This window comes from Lissotriton helveticus, chromosome 6 (assembly GCF_964261635.1).
Source record: "Lissotriton helveticus chromosome 6, aLisHel1.1, whole genome shotgun sequence".
Classification (NCBI taxonomy): domain Eukaryota; kingdom Metazoa; phylum Chordata; class Amphibia; order Caudata; family Salamandridae; genus Lissotriton; species Lissotriton helveticus.
In genome coordinates, this window is record NC_136067.1 from 208585197 (window position 1) to 208606816 (window position 21620).

The following is a 21620-nucleotide window of genomic DNA, read 5'->3' on the forward strand; positions in this document are numbered from 1 at the left end:
GGATCTGGTTGTCCAAGCGAAAACAGTCTTGTATTATTCGCCTGGTAAATACTGTTTCATCCTTGGCCCAGACCAAACCATAAGTGGTCTCAATCCTGTTAGGTCAGTCAGATATTTCAGCCCCACCTCTTTATGAATCAGAAAGTGTAATCCCCAAAGGTTGTATAGATCCTAAGATAACAGCACTTGAACTATCATGATCCTCTCTAGCAGGATCGAAGATTCCTGTAAAATATTGGACCCAGTAGTCCTCACTAACCTGGGCTGTTAAAACTGGAAATTCCTCCTTTTGGAGGAATGGGCTGTTAACAGTACTCCAGAATAACTTACTGTCACGCAGCTCTGCCGCTTTAGTCAGGTTGTCCCAAGCTTCCTCTCTAAGCTCCTGTTTTCTACGGGTTAGCTGGTTTTTGTAGCTTGCCCTGAGGTGTATAACGGCTTCCCTGTTTCTAGGGTGGCTTGACAGTGCCCTCTTTAGTTCTTGTAATGAATTCGTACAGGCTCTGTCAAACCAACCTACCGATGCCCTCTTTGATATACCCTTAGTGATGGCGAGGAACCTTTTAATTATTTCGCCGAGTTTTTCGAAATCGGCGATAATACACCAAGGGGCAGCACCATCATCAAGGCAGCGGAATAACTCTTCAGAACCTGCTCCCACTATTTTCCGCAACAATTTATCAGAGTTATCCCCACACCATTTGATCCTAATACCATTTTGCCTGCAAGGGGTAATTTCATAAATAATCCTACGCTTAAGTGTGGGCATAGTCCCCCAGATAGAAGTGGACATAGTAATGGCATTGTGATCACTAAGACCAAAATCAACAATGGTAGGAACGGCACAGAGTGGAGCGATATGCACCGAGATCAACAGATGATCTATAACGGTGGCGGTGTTCCTCCCTACGAAAGTCGGCACAATATTACCCTCTTTATCCACAGCAGGTTGAATGATTAACAAATCAAAATTTAACAAAAGGGTATTAAGGGAGTCGCCATAGGGTGTATGAATAAAATGGGCCCGATCCTCTCCATTAACCCCATCAAACCCACATACATTTGTGAGTGAGTAGGGACAGATTCGAATATTGAAGTCCCCTCCCCAGACAATATCATAAGGATTATGAATAGCCCTACAAATTTTCCTGACAGCTGACTCAAGTTCATTTACAACACGGGTACTAGTGGTGTCAAACATATTATTGTAGTGATTAATTAACAAGGTGTCACGGCCCCCTCTTTGTTCCAGCCATAGTATTTGTGAATGGAATCCCACAATAGAATGGGATTTCACACGTACTGGGAAGTTGACAGACAGTAGAGTTACGAGCCCACCTTTTGCCCTACCCATAATAGACTCTTGCGCTGGACTGTTATAGGACACAAAGCCATCGAAGTAAATATCTGTCGTAGACCAGGTCTCTTGTAGGCAGAGGATGTCAAACTTGGAGATGGATTCCCTCCAGCCGAGAGACGACACCTTCTGTCGCCATCCGGCAATATTCCAACTCATAATTCTGGAGCCGGGGGCGAAAGGGACTGTCTCTGTAAACCCAAAAACACTAGGGGGTGCTGAGATTGATAACGACTCCTCTTGGGTAACCAAAGGGGCTAATGGGTGGGGGGGGGACCACTTCAACTTCGTCCTGGGGCTGCTCTATGGAATTAGTAATAATAGGGGAAAGTAGGTTCGTCGGGGCTAACAAACACTCTGCAAGGGGGTTTTCGTTTAGCTCAACCTCTCTAACCATTAAACCGTTACAGGGGTCGGGGATGGGGGATCGTGGCATTGGCGATGACTCGTGGGCTGGAGATAGTCAGTCAACTAAACTAAACCGATTAAAATCACAAAAGGGAGCATTCCTGGACGGGATAGTCGGTCTTACTTCGAATCTTCTTTGTCTACCCCTCCGCTCAATCCACTCATCTCTGCCTCTACCATGGTTCTGATAATCTGGTGGAAAAAAGAAGGACACCGGGAGGGTCTGGATGGTGGAATCAAAAGATCTATTAAAACCCGCACAAATATGCAAAACCGTTCTAGGGTCTCTAAAATTAACCGTTATGCAATCCCCATTTATGGTCTTAATAGTTTTGCCCAGCCAAGGCACCCTTCTTACCATTATAATTTCATTGTGAAGGTGGGCCGGCAACGGTCTATTCCAATTGAGCCATCTAACAACCTTGCTTTTTAGGGCATGAAAGGTTTCAACTTCCCCGGCTTCTAAGGTAGGGGCTCCCGCTAAAACTACCATAAAGCGGTTTGCTTCCGGTGGGAGATCTGGCAAACGAGGTCTAGGGACTCTAAGCTCTTTAACTGAGGGGCCTGTTTGACCATCATCAGCTAACCCATTAGCTTCAATGTTACTTGATTGACTCGATTGAGGCCCTAGTAATTGCTGAAGGGGTACATTATTTACCGGGTTAGCGTCCTGACGGCCTATGGGAGGGCAGGTTAGTTTTTGGGCATCATTATCTAGTTGGGCAGTAGCCCCCACCATTGGGGGTCCAGGGATAGGAATTGAATTGGGCGTCATACTCAGGTTACGGGGCGGGTTGGAGTTGGCTAATATAGCCGCTGTGACTTTCTCTATATTTGACAGTCTGAGTTCTATTCGTTCCATTTTTGCTTCTAGAGGGAATAAGATCGATTTAAATAAGGCACCCAAACTTTTAATTAATACATCATTGCTAAGCATGGATTGAGTTAAATTGATTGGGGATTTTGGGGAGGTGATATTATGTTGTAACCTCGCTGATTTTGACTTATTTCCGGCTTTCTTATTGTAAGCCCTCCTACGTTTTGAGGTCGCTCCTTCTTTAACCCCCTGTGACATAATACTAATGACAGTGTCATCATGATCAGATATGTTGGATATATGATTATCAAGGACTAACTCAATGTCGGGGAGAATTTCATGTACCAAAGCGTCCGAGTCCTGTGCAGCGTGTTCATCAACTTCCGGAATAGTAGCTTGGGCAGCCACATCAGAGGTATCAATAAAAATGGGCCTTTCTGGCATTTTAGCATTAGCGATTGTTCCCAGGGAGGATCTCCTAATAGCCGATAGTTCTTGAGACATGCGTTTTTTAAGGGCAGTGATTTCAGTGTCGGTGATAGAGTTGACTCTAATGAGAAATTTTTCCATACCTCCAACTGTAGAACCTCCAGCTAGCGCGGTCTTACTCCTAGTTTTGCGTCCAGCCATGAGGTACCGGTTTAGCAGACATGGGTTTAAAATAGGCCAAATGCAAGAGGGGGGGCCCGGTCTGGTCAAGACCGGTCACGCCCGGCGCCGCCTGCACGCGTCCCGCGTGCGCGTAAGTGGCCGAGTCTTAAATAGATAATGGGCGGGCTCGGGAAGAGGCCCCAGCTGCGGCCAATGATGTTGTTGCAAGGCCCGCTGGACCTCGTAGTCCCGAGTCCCTGTTCTCCTCCTCCTGTTGATCGCGGTTCAAGCTCCCCCGATTAGCAGCGATTCCGGTATTGTCACAGAGCCCTCCGGTGCAGAGACAACAGTTCAAACAAAGACTTAGCCTACGAGCGGCGCCCGCAAAGCGGGGGCCGCGAGGCGTGATGTAACGTGATGTAGGGTCAGTGGGCGGGCTCGGGAAGAGGCCCCAGCTGCGGCCAATGATGTTGTTGCAAGGCCCGCTGGACCTCGCAGTCCCGAGTCCCTGTTCTCCTCCTCCTGTTGGTACTGTCACAGAGCCCCCCCGGTGCAGAGACAACAGCTCAAACAAAGACTTAGCCTACGAGCGGCACTAGTAGTCACTTTCCACTGAAAAGCCGGGGATTATGGCTATTGAAGTCCTTAGCACAAAGAGCAAAAAACCAGCTCAATGATGTTTTTAAGCAATATAACAATTGCTCCCTTTTCTGCGTTATAGTTGTTGCAGTGTCTTTTTCAGTGTTTAGCAGTGTCTAGCAGTTTAGAACAGTACAGAGGAAAAGGAGTTTCTTTCCCTCCTATGTATTTTTCTTTCCCAGACACCGCAAGACTAACAGCCGCTCCTTGGTATCTCCTTTCTTTCTCCAAAATATTCTGAAGCTCACCTGCCACCGCCGCCGCGAGCACAGGATCGAGACCCAGCCCAGAAAGGATGCAGGCGTCCCAGAACGCCAAGAATCACTGGCTGGCCGACACAAACAGGGAGCCGCCGCCACTGGGAGCCGCAGGGAAGGCAAACCACCGCAGCTGAGCCCAAAGGATCCTAGAGAGAATAGCTTCCGCTCCTGCAGCTGCCGCTGCCTCACTGATCGCCGCTGAGGGACTTAAGTGTCTTAATTATAGCCACATACTTAAATTATGGCACTTTTGTATTTGAGTTGTTATTGCTCTGAATGACTACGACATGTATTGTGATCATCAACTTTTTGTAGTGTGCAAAGAAACGTAGAGCTAATTTTGGTGAATGAATTTTCCAGAATAAGATGCATAATAGAACTCACAATAATTGATCCCATTTGTGCGCTATATTTTCCCAAAACGTTTATAGTACTTCTAGGATCCCACCCTGTGATCTATTTAAAGTGTTTGCTTTGCCAGGTGTCATTAGGTAGCAATTTGATTTGCAAATCTGCCAACTTATGCTGGATGCATATGCATGAAAGTAGTGCTTACACTCTGCCGGTTGGAGAGCCCTGTTTGCTCTCTGGTCAGTGCTTGAGATTAGGTTCAGGCGCAAGTGTGACTGGGCATGAGATAAGCTCATTTCTGTGTTTGTGGTGGCTGGTGTCTTGATAGGGGTCGGATGGCAGCTAGCGGCGGCTCCTCCACAATGGCGGAATTGCGTTGATCTCCCAAAAACGTCAGGAAAGAAAATATAAAATGACACTCATTTCATTTCTCAATCAATCAATCACAGCATTTATATAGCGTGCTACTCACCCGGAGGGTCTCAAGGCGCTTGGGGAGGGGGGGGGGTCCGCTACTGCTCGAACAGCCAGGTCTTGAGCTGCTTCCTGAAGGCGAGGTGGTCTTGGGTCAGGCGGAGGTGGGTCGGGAGGGAGTTCCACGTCTTGGCGGCGAGGTAGGAGAAGGATCTTCCTCCTGTGGTGGCTCTTCGGATTCGGGGGACGGCGGCGAGGGCGTGGTTCGTTGATCGAAGCTGGCGCGTGGGAGTGTAGAAGTTGAGGCGGCTGTTGAGGTATCCTGGGCCTTTGTTGTGTAGGGCTTTGTGTGCGTGGGTGAGGAGTCGGAACGTGATTCTCTTGTTGACCGGGAGCCAGTGCAGGTCTCTCAGGTGTTACGGAGATGTGGCTGTGTCGGGGGATGTCCAGGACGAGTCTTGCTGAGGCGTTCTGGATTCGCTGGAGTCTCTTCTGGAGTCTGGCAGTGGTTCCGGCGTAGAGGGAGTTGCCGTAGTCCAGTCGGCTGGTGACGAGGGCCTGGGTGACCGTCTTCCTGGTTTCGGTGGGGATCCACTGGAAGATCTTACGTAGCATGCGCAGGATGTTGAAGCACGATGAGGAGCTTTCCTGCTGAGTCTTAGGGGCGGGGCCTGGAGGGGTGACTGAACATAGGGGAGTGGTAGTGCACTTCCTTCACTGTGCATGCCAGTTTGGCTCCCGTCTCATGCCGGCCAAACCCTCATGCTCAGTGAAGCTCTCTCCAACCCCAACTGCGTTGCTGGGGTTGGAGAAAGCAGACATAGACTCCCAGTCTGTTATGGAGCGCTAATCAAGCGGTCTCAGGCCAATCCTGCAGCTGCTCTCATGCAAGAGCAACTGCAGGATTGACCTCAGGGCAGGCTGGGAGCTTGTGCCTGAATTAGAGGAGCAGAGAAGTACGAAGCTGGAAGCGACCAATTGAAGATGAGTTTAATACAAAAAATTATATTTATTTTTAGTTTTGTCTCCCTCTTCAAGACCCCTATGCACCCCCACCTCCCTGCCGACCTGGCCACTCGTAGCAGACACCAGCCAGTCTTGATGGCAGCACTGGGCAGAGGTGGGAGGTATGGCATTTCGGTCAGTCTTAAATTATATGTTTTTGGCATGGGTGGAAACGGGCCAGCCGCGTGTTTAGTGTTTCTGACGCCTACACATTGAGCATAATGAGGTTGGATTGGGATACATGTTTATGAACAAAGCCCCGCGATGTTGGGGTAGTTTGTATGAAGGTGGTTGGGATGTGCACCTAATTGTCAGCTTTCTATGCCTGCGTCACCAATATGGAAGGTGTCGACAGAACACAGTTCAGCTTCCGTTTAGCTTCCCATTACAAAAGTGACTGGTGACCAAGACACAGCATTGCTTACAGCTGACTGCTGAAGAGAGAGTAAAAGCATCACTGCTGTGGCAAGGCAGTGCAAGGTAGAACAGCTTCTGCAAACTGTGCGACGTTGGTAGGGGTGAAGTACAGCACAGCTAGCTTCACTCCATATGAGGTAATTGCATAAAAACAAGCTGGCGAGTGCAGCTTTGGAACGCATAATGAGAATGCAATTTAATTGTACATTCCAAAGGAGTGCCAGCCATCTTGTATGCTGATAGCCGGGAATGTAGTGTAAGGGACAGAGCGGCCACCCCTGAAACTGAGGAACAGGTTTACAGTCTTGGCAGGATGCTCAACATCTTGAGATTCTGGGAAAATCACTTTCACTTAATGTCTTGTGCCTGGAATGTTTCCATAGGAGATAGAATTGGTGCTTGTGAATCGCGCTATGTCAATTTGCTCTAACAAACAACGCTGTGCATGGGAAACTAAACAACCACAATTAAAATGTGTGCCTGGGGAGATTATGTAAAGAAGCACAGAGCCAAACATAAAAAAAATCCACAAACACGAAGAAATACGGTACATGTGGCATGGGACATTAATAAGAAAAACACACCGAGGAACACCAGGAAATAAAATGCTACAGGCAATAGAAACATAGGGACTCTAAGTGGTCAGCACATAAACCAATGAAAGGTTAGGCCGGGATGTAAGCCCCTTTCAAGATATAATAAATGCAATAGATCTGACAAGCACAACGCAAGCGCTGTGCAGGCGAAACCTGAAAAACAGAAGCAATTAGCCAATTTTTGTGTACACACTAGTTCAAAAAAGGTGAGGACAAAGTCAGTATTACATTTTAAATTCCTTACTTTGAATATCAGGGTATTTCATCATGAGTAACATCCCCCAACGAAGAGATGTGGAAGTGGTCTCCATTCCAGCTACAAACAGATTTCTCACAACGCATCTTAGGTTCTTGTCATGGAAGTATGTGTTCGGGTTAGACTTTTCCTAGGAAGGGAAGAGTACTTGTTAAGTTGTTATATATTTATTAGACACAAGCAATTCCTGGTGGTGACATCTTCCTACAACAGATGAAACTAGTTCTCTTAATGTGTAAACAATTTCTAGTCACAGCAATATACGTGCGTGATGGCTGTTGTTTTATTGTTACTAATACGATCATTTCAAGTCAATTGTATCCAATTTTCTAATTGATATGTAAATGTAGTGCAGCCGCCTGCGGTGAGGAAGTTTGGTCCTAGCCCACCTATTTCCCAGACTATTAAAGGTTGGTATATGCAGTAGATCTGGAATGTCATGCTATATGCACAGGTCCTGTTCCCAGCGGTCCTTTCTCTTTTCAAGAGCTGATGAAGGATGTAATTCCAATGGTTTCAAGGTAAGATTGTAAAGCATCAATTAATTTTTTGAAATCTGAAGAATTTGGTGTCTAGGTACCAAGAATTATGAAGTTATGTAACTATCACTTAGATCACTTGTATTCTGGGGCAAACACTTTGCTCACTCCAAACTGTCCATCTCTAACTCTGTCAAATCCCTGGGCATCACACTCGACAGTCACTCAATCATAAAGGAACATATCAACCCCTAGGCTAAAAGTGGCAGCTACTCGCTGAAACTCCTAAAGAAATTCAAACCCTTTATACCCAGTGATGACCTAAAGGCTGTGGTGCAAGCCCACCTCCTACCCGAGTTGGATTATGGAAATGCAATGCTCACGGGCGCCCCAAAATCATACTTAGCTCCTTTGAAAGCAATGCTCCATGCCTCAGCCAGGCTAATATTGGGGGGAGAGGTGACATGATCACATAACCCCCACACTAAGGCGGCTAAACTGGCTCCCAATAGAGGCAAGATATATATTAAAACCTGCATGCATAACTCACAAAGGTCATCACACAAATAATCCAACCTAACTCACTAACAAGCTTTCAAAAGCTGGACAAAATAGATCTTTAGGAACCTCTAACAGCCTCATTCTGATTCTGCCCAAATTCAAGAAATTGTGCGCCTCCTCCTTCTCAGAAAATGACCCAAGAATTTGAAACACACAACCTCAAGATCTACTCGACAATTACTCCTTCCGCAACTTCAAGGCGACACTGAAACTCCTTCTTCTCAGCAAGTTTTTGAACATGCCCTCCTACAGCTCTGACTCACCCGTGCTCTCATACACAAATTCAAGGCCAGTCTCAGCTCCAATATCTAAGGGAAAACCCCCACTCCCACAAGCACTGTGTCACCCAATCATACCCTTGTCATACCTCACAGTGAACCCCTGGTCCTCTCATTGAGTACTTACTAACGGGCAATCCCCTATGCAAATGTATACATATACCATCAAAACAATGTATGCGTTTTTGTTATGTTAAAACATTGTAAGTATATGTAGGTATATATACGCATTGTTAAAAATACTAAATATGTGCACGTGCATATACGGGTATTTGTATGTCTATATATGTATTTGTGTGTGTGTATATATATATCATATTCACTGAAAAAAACATAGGTTATAGACCATATATAGTTAGGAATTAGCATTTAAAAAACCTTATTTTACTCACACAAAACCATTGAAATTCCATATATAGTTAGTTGCACTAACTATATATCGCGCACCCGCAATCCACTGCTGATCATGTCACATATTACATCATTCATGACATGGTCAGTGACATCACTGATGACATCACTGATGACATCTCAAATGACATCACTGATGACATCACTGATGACAACATCCAGTGACTGTATGTTTCTGTAAAGTTAAAATGTGTCTTACATATTGAAGAATGAGTGGAAGTATAAGTGTCTGGACAAAGGATTTAGTAGGTGCATGACTGAATGTATGAGTGAGTGATTAAATGTGTCTCACTGAGTGCATGGGTTAGTGACTAAACTGTCTTAATTTGTGCATCATTATGTCTGTTGTTCTGTAAACTGCTGCATGTGTTGATCAGTAGCTATATGAGTAACTATATGGGTTATTGATTGGTTGCCCAAGTATTTGTATGGGAGACTGAGTGTGTGTGTGGGTGGCTGGGAGGTGTATGACTCTGTGCATAGATGTGTGAGCAGTTGATTCACTAGATGTATGGGTTCAAAAGTGCATGTGGAAACAGCTGTATGGGCGGTTGACTGTGTGCATGAGTGTATTGGTGAGTGAATGGATATCTCAGTGCTGCATGTCAAAGTAAGTACATATGTAAAACACAGTACATGTGAGAGTTGACATATATAAATAACTGTGCATAAGAGCCAGTGAATGTGTGAGTGGCTGTATGGATCACTGTGAACTTGTATCAGGGATTGTATAATAGAGTAAATATGTGTTAGTATATGTTTGAATAAGTAAGGTGTGTATAACTGTATAGTTGAGGAAATGGAGGTGTGATTGATTCTTTGCATGACTGACTAGGTGTGTGAGTAACTCCATGGATGAGTGACAGTCTGTGAGTGTCTGTTTACACTGAGTGTATCTAAGGTTATATTAGAGTCTGAAGAGGTTCATCGTATTATCACATGAATGATGTCATCAGTGATGTGATCAGTAATGTCAAATGAGATGTCATCAGTGATGTCATCAGTGATGTCATTTGAGATGTCATCAGTGATGTCATCAGTGATGTCATTTGAGATGTCATCAGTGATGTCATCAGTGATGTCACTGACCATGTCATGAATGATGTAATATGTGACATGATCAGCAGTGGATTGCGGGTGCGCGATATATAGTTAGTGCAACTAACTATATATGGAATTTCAATGGTTTTGTGTGAGTAAAATAAGGTTTTTTAAATGCTAATTCCTAACTATATATGGTCTATAACCTATGGTTTTTTCAGTGAATTTTCAAGGTTTTGTAAATGCTAATTCCTAACTATATATGGTCTATAACCTATGGTTTTTTCAGTGAATTTCAATGGTTTTTTAATAGCAAATATCATAAGCTGTCGAATGTCAAGTACGTGGTAAGTGAAAACATTTTCGTGTTTATGCACACTGATCTGCTTTGAATGGTGCCCCCCCCCCTCATTTCTATTAGGAGCACTCTCTCTTTGCAGATAGTGAAAGGTAGTTAACGCAGGCCTTTGCCCCCGTTGTAATCCGTCGTGCCTGCTTCTCTCTCCATTTGATTGATTGTTATCCAAGTATTTACTGTTTTAGAATTAGTTCTCTTTGGTTCATTCTCTATTTACAAACAAACACAGAGTCGCAATACTCTGTTTAGTCTTTGCAGATAACGAAAAATCGTGTAAAAAAAAAGAAAAGGAATCGAGTAAAATCAGTAGGCCACTAATGGGATCTCTTTTTGACCTCGCTAAAATAGAAACATTAGGAACAACCCCTCATGACAAATACAAAACTAGTGAGATGAACTGAACTCCACACAATGATGGCTGCAAAACAGCTCGGCTCCGCCACCCACCCCGCCCAAAATAACGATAAAGAGCGGCTGCCATGATTGGTTGCGGAATGGCCACAACGGAGCTACGAAATGGTGCTGCTCTCATGCTAACCCCAGCTTCAGTCTGAAACATCCAGAAACACTGTAGCCTACCAATTCGATCAGTTCCGGTAGCGCCCCAATGTAACCCGGTAGAGAAGAACTAGCCCTCCCCTCTTTGACTGATGGTTCTTGTTGCCTGTCCCTTCTGTTGTCATTTAACAGAACTATTTAGCCTGCTGAAAGGGGTTGTGTTCCGACCGCTGGTTGGTGGAGACATTTTGACTATATTCTGGACCTGCGTTGTCGCGTAATGCGTCATATAACGCGCCGCGTTAGCGCATCCGGAAGTCATCCGGGGCGCGCAGCGCGTAACGTAAGCATAACAAGTCATGTGACTTGTCAATAAAACTTTTCATTGGTTCATTTTACTTTTCTTATTGTAATGATGAAAGGCTTGGTCATATCACCGAAAAATTACGCTTTTCATTACTTCCGAACATTATTTTTTCTTAAATATATGTTATAATGTTCCAGGCTAATGTACTTTCCCGGAAATTTTACAACTGTCCTGCAAGTAAAATATATTCTTTTTTCGAGAAAAAGAGCGTTTCTTCGTCCCATGACGGAGCCGTTGAGCAAAAGAGGGTCGACCTGCTGTCTTAGTCGCCGATACGCCTGAATATGAGATTCTTATCGATCACTTTATGTTGCAGGAATAGAAAACACAACAGCCCTTGACCATTTATCTTTACTGCATTCCTTCGTATTATACCTTTTACCCTTCATGTAATTGGTCTGCTTTATTTCACTTGCCTTTTAATGATTCTAAAACAGTGACTATTATTAAAAACTTTACCTATGTATATACTACTACCATGTTTTCTTTTAAAAACCTTTATTGTGAAAATTTCATTATACAAATACGAGCCTATAACCACGTGGGCCTGCCACGGAGCAAACTGTAATCGTATATGATGAATAGACATTTACACTGTAGAGGAACGTAACGGGCGGGCCATTAGGTTGCAAGAACTAAGGTGTCTAACAGTTACGGAATCGGTGGACGTACATATTATAATTAAAATACGACAGGGCCAGTTACAATAAAATTATCTAGATATACATTTGCGGGCAAGTACCATGGGTGACGTTAATTCGAACTTTCAACAGTACAGTAATCAATAACACATCAGAACTTAATATCAATAGGGATGTCGAAATATTCAATCAATTCTCGTCCCCGCCCGCCATGTGCTTCAAAACTGCATACGTATCTCGTGATTTCAAGGTTCTGCAACCAGTACACAACAAGGAGTTACGAGTCCCATTTATTCCGGCGCCATTTTGGGCGAGGACGGGCAGGTCCAGGATATAGTCAAAATGTCTCTACCAACCATCGACTATGATGATGTTCATATGCTGTATTTATTAGAGTAACACTCATCTGTCCACATGAAATTAATTTACCACAATCTAAACATGTCATTTTAATCTTTCCAAAGTTCTTCTAAATATTTGGGACCGTTTCCCTTGCCTCTGAAGCTCTCAGTGCCACTTCTTTGATGAATGTACTAGCAGGTCAGGGGTTCTCCTCCAAATCTCTCTTTTATGCAGCACTATAATTAATTGGTGCCACCTCTCCATATGACGATGCATGGTATAGTTACCACAACTATATATTTTTTCGGTTCCTCTGGAGAGTTCATCGTGGCAGATGAAGCGTGTAACGTACCGGGCATTTACCTTTTTTTGCATGTACAGGAAAGGAAAAAAAAAATCGAGCGTCCGAGTTCTAAGGTGTCCCAGGGCCATTTTAGTGGACCAGGCCCAAATCCAAAGAACAGGCCGCCATTTTGAGAGTCCTCTTGCAGCCGCCTGTCGCTGTAGCATCAACAGCAGCCGAAACTCAGCTGAATGGCAACTGAAACGGTAAAGGGGCGCCCCACTACAGCAGACGAGCCTCCACCTAGGAAGGCCCATTCACGCCGGCTCCTCCCCCCCCCCCTTCGGGCACCCCACGCCGTTATTCGGAGCAGTATTGTAGGATGGCCACACCAGTGCGGCAACTTGCTAGACATCACCCCGGTGGTAACCGAATCTCAACGCCTTGTGGTGTCTTCTATTCAGAAAACATTGTTATGCTGCCTTCGACCTATTCGCCGCAAGTGCGCACACAACTCAACTGCATAGCTTGCTAGACACCACCTCGGTGCCATCCAGATCTTGGAATGTCAGCGCCTTTTGGTGTCTTCTCTTCAGAAAATATTGTTGCGCTGCCTTTGGCCCCATTCGCACATCGGTCCGCAACTTAGACATCACCTCGGTGCCATCCGGATCTTGGCATCTCAGCGCCTTGTGGTGTCAGTCAGAAAATATTGTTGCGCTGCCTTTGGCCCCATTCGCACATCAGTCCGCTACTGACACCATCTCACAGGCCAACAGGGTGCCCCACGCCGACTTTTACCATTGTAGGATGGCCACACCAGTGCCACAACTTGCTAGACACCACCTCGGTGCCATCTGGAACTTGGCATCTCAGCGCCTTGTGGTGTCTTCAATTCAGAATATATTGTTGCGCTGCCTTTGGCCCCATTCGCACATCGGTCCGCTACTGACGCCATCTCACAGGCCAACGGGGCGCCCCACGCCGACTATCAGCATTGTAGGATAGCCACACCAGTACAGCAACTTGCTAGACATCACCTCGGTGCCATCCGGATCTCGGCGCCCCACTGCAGATGAAGTGCCTCTCAACTATGAAACCACCACGGTGACATCCGGATCTTGGCGCGTTGTGCTGCCTTCGGCCTATTCGCACATCGGTCCGCTACTGACGCCATCTCACAGGCTAATGGGGCGACCCACGCCGAGTTTCAGCATTGTAGGATGACCACACCAGTACAGCAACTTGCTAGACATCACCTCGGTGCCATCCGAATCTTGGCATCTCAACGCCTACTGGTATCTTCCATACAGAAAATATTGTTACGCTGCCTTTGGCCCCATTCGCACATCGGTCCGCAACTTAGACATCACCTCGGTGCCATCCGGATCTTGGCATCTCAGCGCCTTGTGGTGTATTCTCTTCAGAAAATATTGTTGCGCTGCCTTTGGCCCCATTCGCACATCGGTCCGCAACTTAGACATCACCTCGGTGCCATCCGGATCTTGGCATCTCAGCGCCTTGTGGTGTCTTCTACTCCGAAAATATTGTAGAAAATATTGTTGCGCTGCCTTTGGCCCCATTCGCACATCAGTCCGCTACTGACACCATCTCACAGGCCAACAGGGTGCCCCACGCCGACTTTTACCATTGTAGGATGGCCACACCAGTGCCACAACTTGCTAGATACCACCTCGGTGCCATCCGGATCTTGGCATCTCAGCGCCTTGTGGTGTCTTCAAATCAGAAAATATTGTTGCGCTGCCTTTGGCCCCATTCGCACATCGGTCCGCTACTGACGCCATCTCACAGGCCAACGGGGCGCCCCACGCCGACTTTCAACATTGTAGGATGGCCACAGAAGTGCGACAACTTACTAGACACCACCTCGGTGCCATCCGGATCTTGGCGCGTTGTGCTGCCTTCGGCCTATTCGCACATCGGTCCGCTACTGACGCAAACTCACAGGCCAACGGGGCGCCCCACGCCAACTTTCGGCATTGTAGGATGGCCACACCAGTGCGGCAACTTGCTACACACCACCTCGGTGCCATCCGGATCTTGGCATCTCAGCGCCTAGTGGTGTCTTCTATTCCGAAAATATTGTTGCGCTGCCTTCGGCCCCATTCACACATCGGTCCGCTACTGACGCCATCTCACAGGCCAACGGGGCGCCCCACGCCGACTTTCAGCATTGTAGGATGGCCACACCAGTGCGGCAACTTACTAGACACCACCTCGGTGCCATCCGGATCTTGGCGCGTTGTGCTGCCTTTGGCCTATTCGCACATCGGTCCGCTACTGACGCAAACTCACAGGCCAACGGGGCGCCCCACGCCGACTTTCAGCATTGTTGGATGGCCACACCAGTGCGGCAACTTACTAGACACCACCTCGGTGCCATCCGGGATCTTGGCGCGTTGTGCTGCCTTCGGCCTATTCGCACATCGGTCCGCTACTGACGCAAACTCACAGGCCAACGGGGCGCCCCACGCCGACTTTCAGCATTGTAGGATGGCCACACCAGTGCACCTTTCTAGACACCACCTCGGTGCCATCCGGATCTTGGCGCGTAGTGAAGCTGCAGCAGCTGCAAATAAGCTTCAGACAGTGTTACAACCGCTGCTCAGAACTCTCAACTATGACACCACTTCGGTGCCATCCGGATCTTGGCGCGTTGTATTGCCTTCGGCCTATTCGCACATCGGTCCGCTACTGACGCCGCCTCACGTGCCAACGTATTTTCTCCGCATTTTATACCCTATGCCGCATAACAGGTCATGTGACTTGTTTATAAAACTTTTCATTGGTTCATTTTACTTTTGGTTTCCTAATGATGGAAGGCTTGATCATATGACCTAAAAACAACACTTTTCATTGGATGAAAACTTTTTTTTTTCCCAAACGATGAAAGCCCCACCTTGTTTCTGGATGTTTCAGACTGAAGCTGGCGTCAGCATGAGAGCACCACCATCTCGTAGCTCAGTCGTGGTCGTTCCGCGAGCAATCATGGCAGCCGCTCCCCACCAGAAGCCTGCAGGAGTCGGGCCCCCAAAACTTTTGATGAATTCTCAAGGCGGAGGGGACGCTTTCGAGAATGGGGTCCAAGACCTAGCAGACAAGCGTCCGATTTCCAAGGTGTCCCAGGGCCATTTCAGTGGACCAGGCCCAAAAAGGAAACAGCCTGCCGCCATTTTGAGAGTCCTGTGACAGCCGCCTATCGCTGCACCGCAAGAGTGGGCGCAACTCAGCTGAATTGCGGCTTTTGACACAGTGGACCAAAAACGGACGGAATGGCAACTGAAACGGTAAAGGGGCGCCCCACTACAACAGATGACACTCCACCTGGAGAGGCCCGTTCACGCCGCCTCCCCCGGGGCGCCCCACGCCGTTATTCGGAGCAGCATTGTAGGATACCAAAACCAGTGCGGCAACTTACTGGACATCACCTTGGTGCCATCGTTCTGCTGCCTTGGAACTATTCGCACAACAGTTTGCTACTGATGACCCACCCCCCGCAACGCCCCACGCCGTTATTTGCTGGGTGGCAACTTACTAGACATCACTTTCGTGTCATCTAGATTTCAGCGCGTTCTGCTGCCTTGGAACTATTCGCACAACAGTTTGCTACTGATGACCCACCCCCCGCGACGCCCCACGCCGGAAATCTGGACGTTGTGCTGCGTTGGGACTATTCGCACAGCCGACCGCTACTTCGTTGTTTTTCCCTAAAAATGTTTATATGTTATTACTATTTTTGTTTTCTTGTATATATTTATAAATTATTAAAGTTTTATAATCTTACTACTTTGTCGGAGTGCTATATATTTTTAATGTGACACATAATTGTAAAAACTTTGATGTACAAAGAGTCATCCCTGGAATCTTCCGCTTCAGGCTCGGTCCCCTCCCCAATCACAATACAGGATGGTTTTCAGATAATAGCAACGCTTCTGCTGTGACGGATCTCATCGAGTGTGGGCCTTGATCTACTATAACTCCTTTGAAGAGGGGTGATCCTTTACAGCTGTGGCCATAAACTACATCTGCAGGGCTAGCTGATACCCTAGGACCAGCCTGGACAATCGGACACAGAGGAAAAGGAGTGTCAGAGGGTGCGGTAGTGAATAGGGCGAAAGGGAGGTGTCGGGCGGGCACAGGGTGTGATTCTCAGGGAAGAGCAGCGCAGATGGGGGGAGGTTTATTACCCATGCATAAGACAGAGAGCGGGGGTGACCACTGCCTGGGGGAGATGCTTGCGAGGGTGGGGAGCCATGCTAAGGATCGACAGCGTGCACAGAGTGGGTCTGGTCAAGGCATCTAAAATGGCTGCCGTGCACGACAAAAGTGTGGCATTTGAAAAAAGACAAGATGGCGCAGACAATGTTTTTCAACACTTCCTGATTTCCTTCGAATCGAACGTTAACAGACGTTGGGGCATATTACCAAAGTTAAGCGATATTTATGCCTAACGATGCTTAGCAACGATTTTTTTACCGTCAGAAATTATCGCAGATAAACCTTGCTATTATCAAGGTTTATCGCAAATACGATAAAAAACGACCGCAATGCATTAATATCGCTGAAAACTCAGCGATATTCATGCATTACCGAGCTAATGCTCTTAGCCATGTTATCCACCTCCCATTGGATAACATGGCTAAGAACTGCTCAGGGCAGGTGGTAGCTTTTGGAGATATTCGCGCTTATCTCGAATATTTCCAAAAGTTGATAATAGGAGATAGCGATGTTAGCGACTGTTTCCAGTCGCTAACATCTTGGCATGCCCACTTTGCATGTCATTAGTGATAAATATCACTCACATGCAAAGTGGGGCCCAAGATGGTCGCTATCTTCTACTAGCCGTCGCTAACTGGTGTTAGCAACAGCTAGGTAATACACACATAATTTTATCTCCGCGAAGCGGAGCGCTGTTACAGATATATATCTTGTTTTTGAACGTTAATTTCTCAAAATGCACTGAAGCACATATATTGAGACCTAGCAAAGGCACATCGGGCTACCAGTCCCTACAATTTTGCCAAGTTTCGTGCAAATCCATTCAGCTGTTCGATCCTACCGAGAGACAAGATGGCGGCCGCTACGGACTGTTTGGAATGTTTACAGACACCGGAGAGCCAATCAGCTTCGCTTCGCAAAGCTCCGTAACGCGAAAAGTACGCGAAGCGGTGCGCTGTTACAGATATATATCTTTTTTTGAACGTTAATTTCTCAAAATCCACTGGAGCACATATATTGAGATCTAGCAAAGGCACATCGGGCTACCAGTCCCTACAATTTTGCCAAGTTTCGTGCAAATCCATTCAGCTGTTCGATTATTATTATTGTTTTTTTTTTTTGCCCCGCGGGGCCCTTTTAAAACCTCCACATCAAACCTAAACGGTCAGGGAGGATCTACTATGCCCCCTTATGGTCATTTGCCCCTTCGGTTTGGCCTCCGCTTGTCTCTCGATCCTACCGAGAGACAAGATGGCGGCCGCTACGGACTGTTTGGAATGTTTACAGACGCCGGAGAACCAATCAGCTTCGCTTCACAAAGCTCCGTTGCGCGAAAAGTACGCGTCCTGGAGCGCTGCCCGGTCCGCTGTTACAGATATATATCTTTTTTTAAACGTTAATTTCTCAAAATCCACTGTAGCACATATATTGAGACCTACAAAAGGCACATCGGGCTACCAGTCCCTACAATTTTGCCAAGTTTCGTGCAAATCCATTCAGCCGTTCGGGCTAAAAGTGAGGCCAACCGCCCTATGGAAAACTCAATGTTAAAAACACGTTTTGGGACGCCCCTTTTTTCTCGGCCACCCCTTGACGAACCCCCCCCAAATTTTCAAGGGCTACTCAGAAACAAAATGTGCCATTTTCCTAAAAATTTCAGCCAATTCCGTCCACAAACGCCAAAGTTATTAGACATAGAATTTTCAAAAATCCCATAGAGAAAAAATCCTAACTATATATACCTACTGGCGACCGCCAGTAGGTAATATAGATATATATATATATATATATATATATATATATATATATATATATATATATATATATATATATATATATATATATATATATTGTCACAACCTCCGTCTGGTGAAGCCGCCGCTCCACCACTACCAATTTCATAGCAGCTCCTCGTCGAGGACAAAAAAGAAGAAACCCTTCTTGGTTGAATTCAGTGGTTTTATTTCATAAAGTTAACCCAGCAAGTCCGCATGACGCGTTTCGCCTCTTACACGAGGCTTGGTCACATGATAGCGTCGCGGAAGAAAAGCAGGATATTTAAACATTTTCAACTGGCGGAACAGGAGGAGTCAAATGATCTCACTCCTATACTTTTTTGTTTTTGTTTAACTCTTAGTATTCCGGTGGAGTGCAAATTGACAAGTGCAAATACGCAAGTGCAAAAAATAAAGGGCATAGTGCCCAGCATGCTTGGGTAAACACAATTCAAATTCAGTGCTCCGATCAAACCATAGTTCATACAAAGTTATTGAAACTCACAGTTCTGTACATTAAACAACTTAATATATATACACTCCTATCTGATTATATATACACATAAGACTAGTTGCTATCAAAAATATATACTCTATAATATAAAACTACAAAAATATGCATCTATGATAAATATTTACATTTTCAAATAATTTCATAATATATACATTTCCCAAATATCCAATGGAAAACATTAAAAATATATACTCTCATTCTGTTTGTACCTGTATATGTATGTTTATCTAATTGTTGATCAGAACCCTGTTAACATATTATATCGACCAGCAACCATAATACACTTTGGCTGGTCAACCAAGTATTCTACCCATTCTTATTATTCTTACTTGTTCTCATAGTCGTTTGCCATAATCCTATCTCCACAGGAGAAATTCCCACTCAGTTGTATATCCTGTATATGACCCACACCTTACAGTGACTACCAACATAATCTGTAAAAAATCAAAAAATCTCCAAAAAGAAAAAACACTATTTCTTTTAAAATCTATTCAGTTTGATTGAGTCATTAGGGGGAAGGACCTGTTCTAAAAAACTCCTACCACCACGCCTGTGGGCCCACATGGCACCATTTTCCCACCTCTTACTGGACCTATTTCCAAAAATATCATTAAGCTTTTATCAGAGAATTTCAAAGATTCGTTTTGCATGATAAACCTAAGACACCGAAATGTAGATAGCAACAGCTAAAATTAGAACAGGTCCGAAGGCACTATAGGCAAGTGTATAAATCTTCACTCGCGTTCATGCCATTCGGAGTCTTACTGTCTAATTCCAGTATGTATCTCGTCTCCAGAACTCTCAACTTGGCATTTCTATCTCCCCCTCGCTTCAGCGGAGGGACACAGTCAATAGCATAGTATTGTAACAAGGCTGCATCACTGTTATGTTTAGCTTCAAAGTGGCGAGCCACTGGATAGCTCTGATCTTTTCCCACTATTGCCCTGATATGCTGAAGAACACGTTTATGCACGGGCAACCGAGTACTCCCTACATAGCAGAGGGCACATGGGCATTGCAGCACATATACCGCAAAGTCTGTTTTGCAAGACATCCTTTTCTTAATTTTTACAGGCTCTTGCCTGAAAGGTACATTGTACTGCGTTTTACTGCAGCCATGCTTACAGGCCTTGCATACAGCACATTTTTTAAAACCTCCTCCCAAAGCCCCCCATGTGTCGGAGACTTGTTTTTCGAGGAAATTATGGACCAGCTTGTCAGCCATGGACCCTGACCTTCTGAAAGTTATTTGTGGTTTGCCATGTATATATTTGCCAATAACAGGATCCCCTGTTATTAAATTCCAGTTCTTATAGAATATCTTGCGAATCTCCTTGTGTTGCCTACAGTATTTTACAATCACCCTGGGTTCAATCACTGGACTGTCAGTCACTTCAGTAGAGGGACCTTTCTTGGCCCTTACTGCGAGTGCTTCTTGTCGGGGAATCGCATTTGCTCGGTTTGTGGCTCTTAAGATGGTTTTTGCCGAGTATCCACGTAACAAGAAGCGATCTCTACTTCCCTCTTGTGCTTTTATGCAGTCCGCTTCCAGACTACAAATTCGCCTAATCCGCAGCATCTCCCCAAAGGGGATGCTGCTGATTAAGTGCTGAGGGTGATGACTTGACGCGTGTAAAACAGTGTTGCCCGCCGTAGGCTTTCTGTGCATTTTGGTGGCTATACCTGACCCTGTGACAAACACTTCTGTATCGAGGAAAACGACAGATTTAGTATCAATATTGGAGGTAAACATTAAATTGACACCATTATTATTTAAGGTTTCCACAAAATCTGCCGCCTCCCGCTCCGTACCACGCCATACAAAGAAAAGATCATCTATGTACCGTAAGTACAGTACCACATGCTTCTTCATTATCTCATTGAGCGTGCCCCAGAGGACCTGCTCCTCCCAAAGCCCCATGTGCAAGCACGCTAGACTCGGAGAGAAGCAGGCCCCCATTGCTACGCCTCTGATCTGTTGATACAACTGGTTGTCAAATAGGAAAAAGTTTTGTTCCAAACACAGTTCAATCATAGCCAACAACATTTTGTTATGCACTGAAAAGTTCATAGGTCTCTGATTTAGAAAGAATCCCACCGCTCTTAAACCATCTGCATGCTTGATTGATGTATATAATGACGAAACATCTAACGTCATCAACAAGCAAATTTCCTGCCATACCACCTGATTCAACTTCCTGATAAAGTCAGACGTATCTTGGACATATGAATTTAAACCTTTTACCCAGTCCTGAAGGAAAAAGTCGATATAGCGCGAAATGTTCTCAGTGGCGCTATTGATTGCCGATATGATCGGCCGACCCGGTGGAGAATTGATGTCCTTGTGCACTTTCGGTATAAGATAAAATGCCGGGATTACAGGATAGTCATTTTTCATGAACTTGTGCTCATCTATGGATATCAATTTAGCACTTCTCCATGCCATCAATTTTGAATTGAGGTGCTCCCATGCAGCCTTGACTATAGTAATGTTACTCTTTCTATAGCACGTAGTGTCAAGCAGCCGTTTTTCCGCTTCCGCCACATACAGCTCCCTAGGCCATAAAACGATGTTCCCGCCTTTATCGGCCTGGCGCACAATTACGTCATGCCTGCTGCCAAGTTTGGTGATTAGACTTTGGTAGCATTGATTTTTCTTTTCGATGATTCTATTTCTTTTATTTGTGGCAATGTAGAGTTGCTTAAGATCCTTTGTCACAAG

The 21620-nt window shown here is 45.6% G+C and overlaps 1 protein-coding gene across 1 annotated transcript in view; it reads right to left on the bottom strand.

Annotated features, from left to right (window-relative positions):
* LOC144762428 (cytochrome P450 2K1-like) overlaps positions 1-21620 on the bottom strand; it is a 618298-nt gene that overhangs the window by 216075 nt on the left and 380603 nt on the right. Inside the window, exon 6 of the mRNA XM_078647610.1 lies at positions 7100-7241. Coding sequence (XP_078503736.1) covers positions 7100-7241 — 142 coding nt within the window. The remainder of the gene's footprint in view (positions 1-7099; positions 7242-21620) is intronic.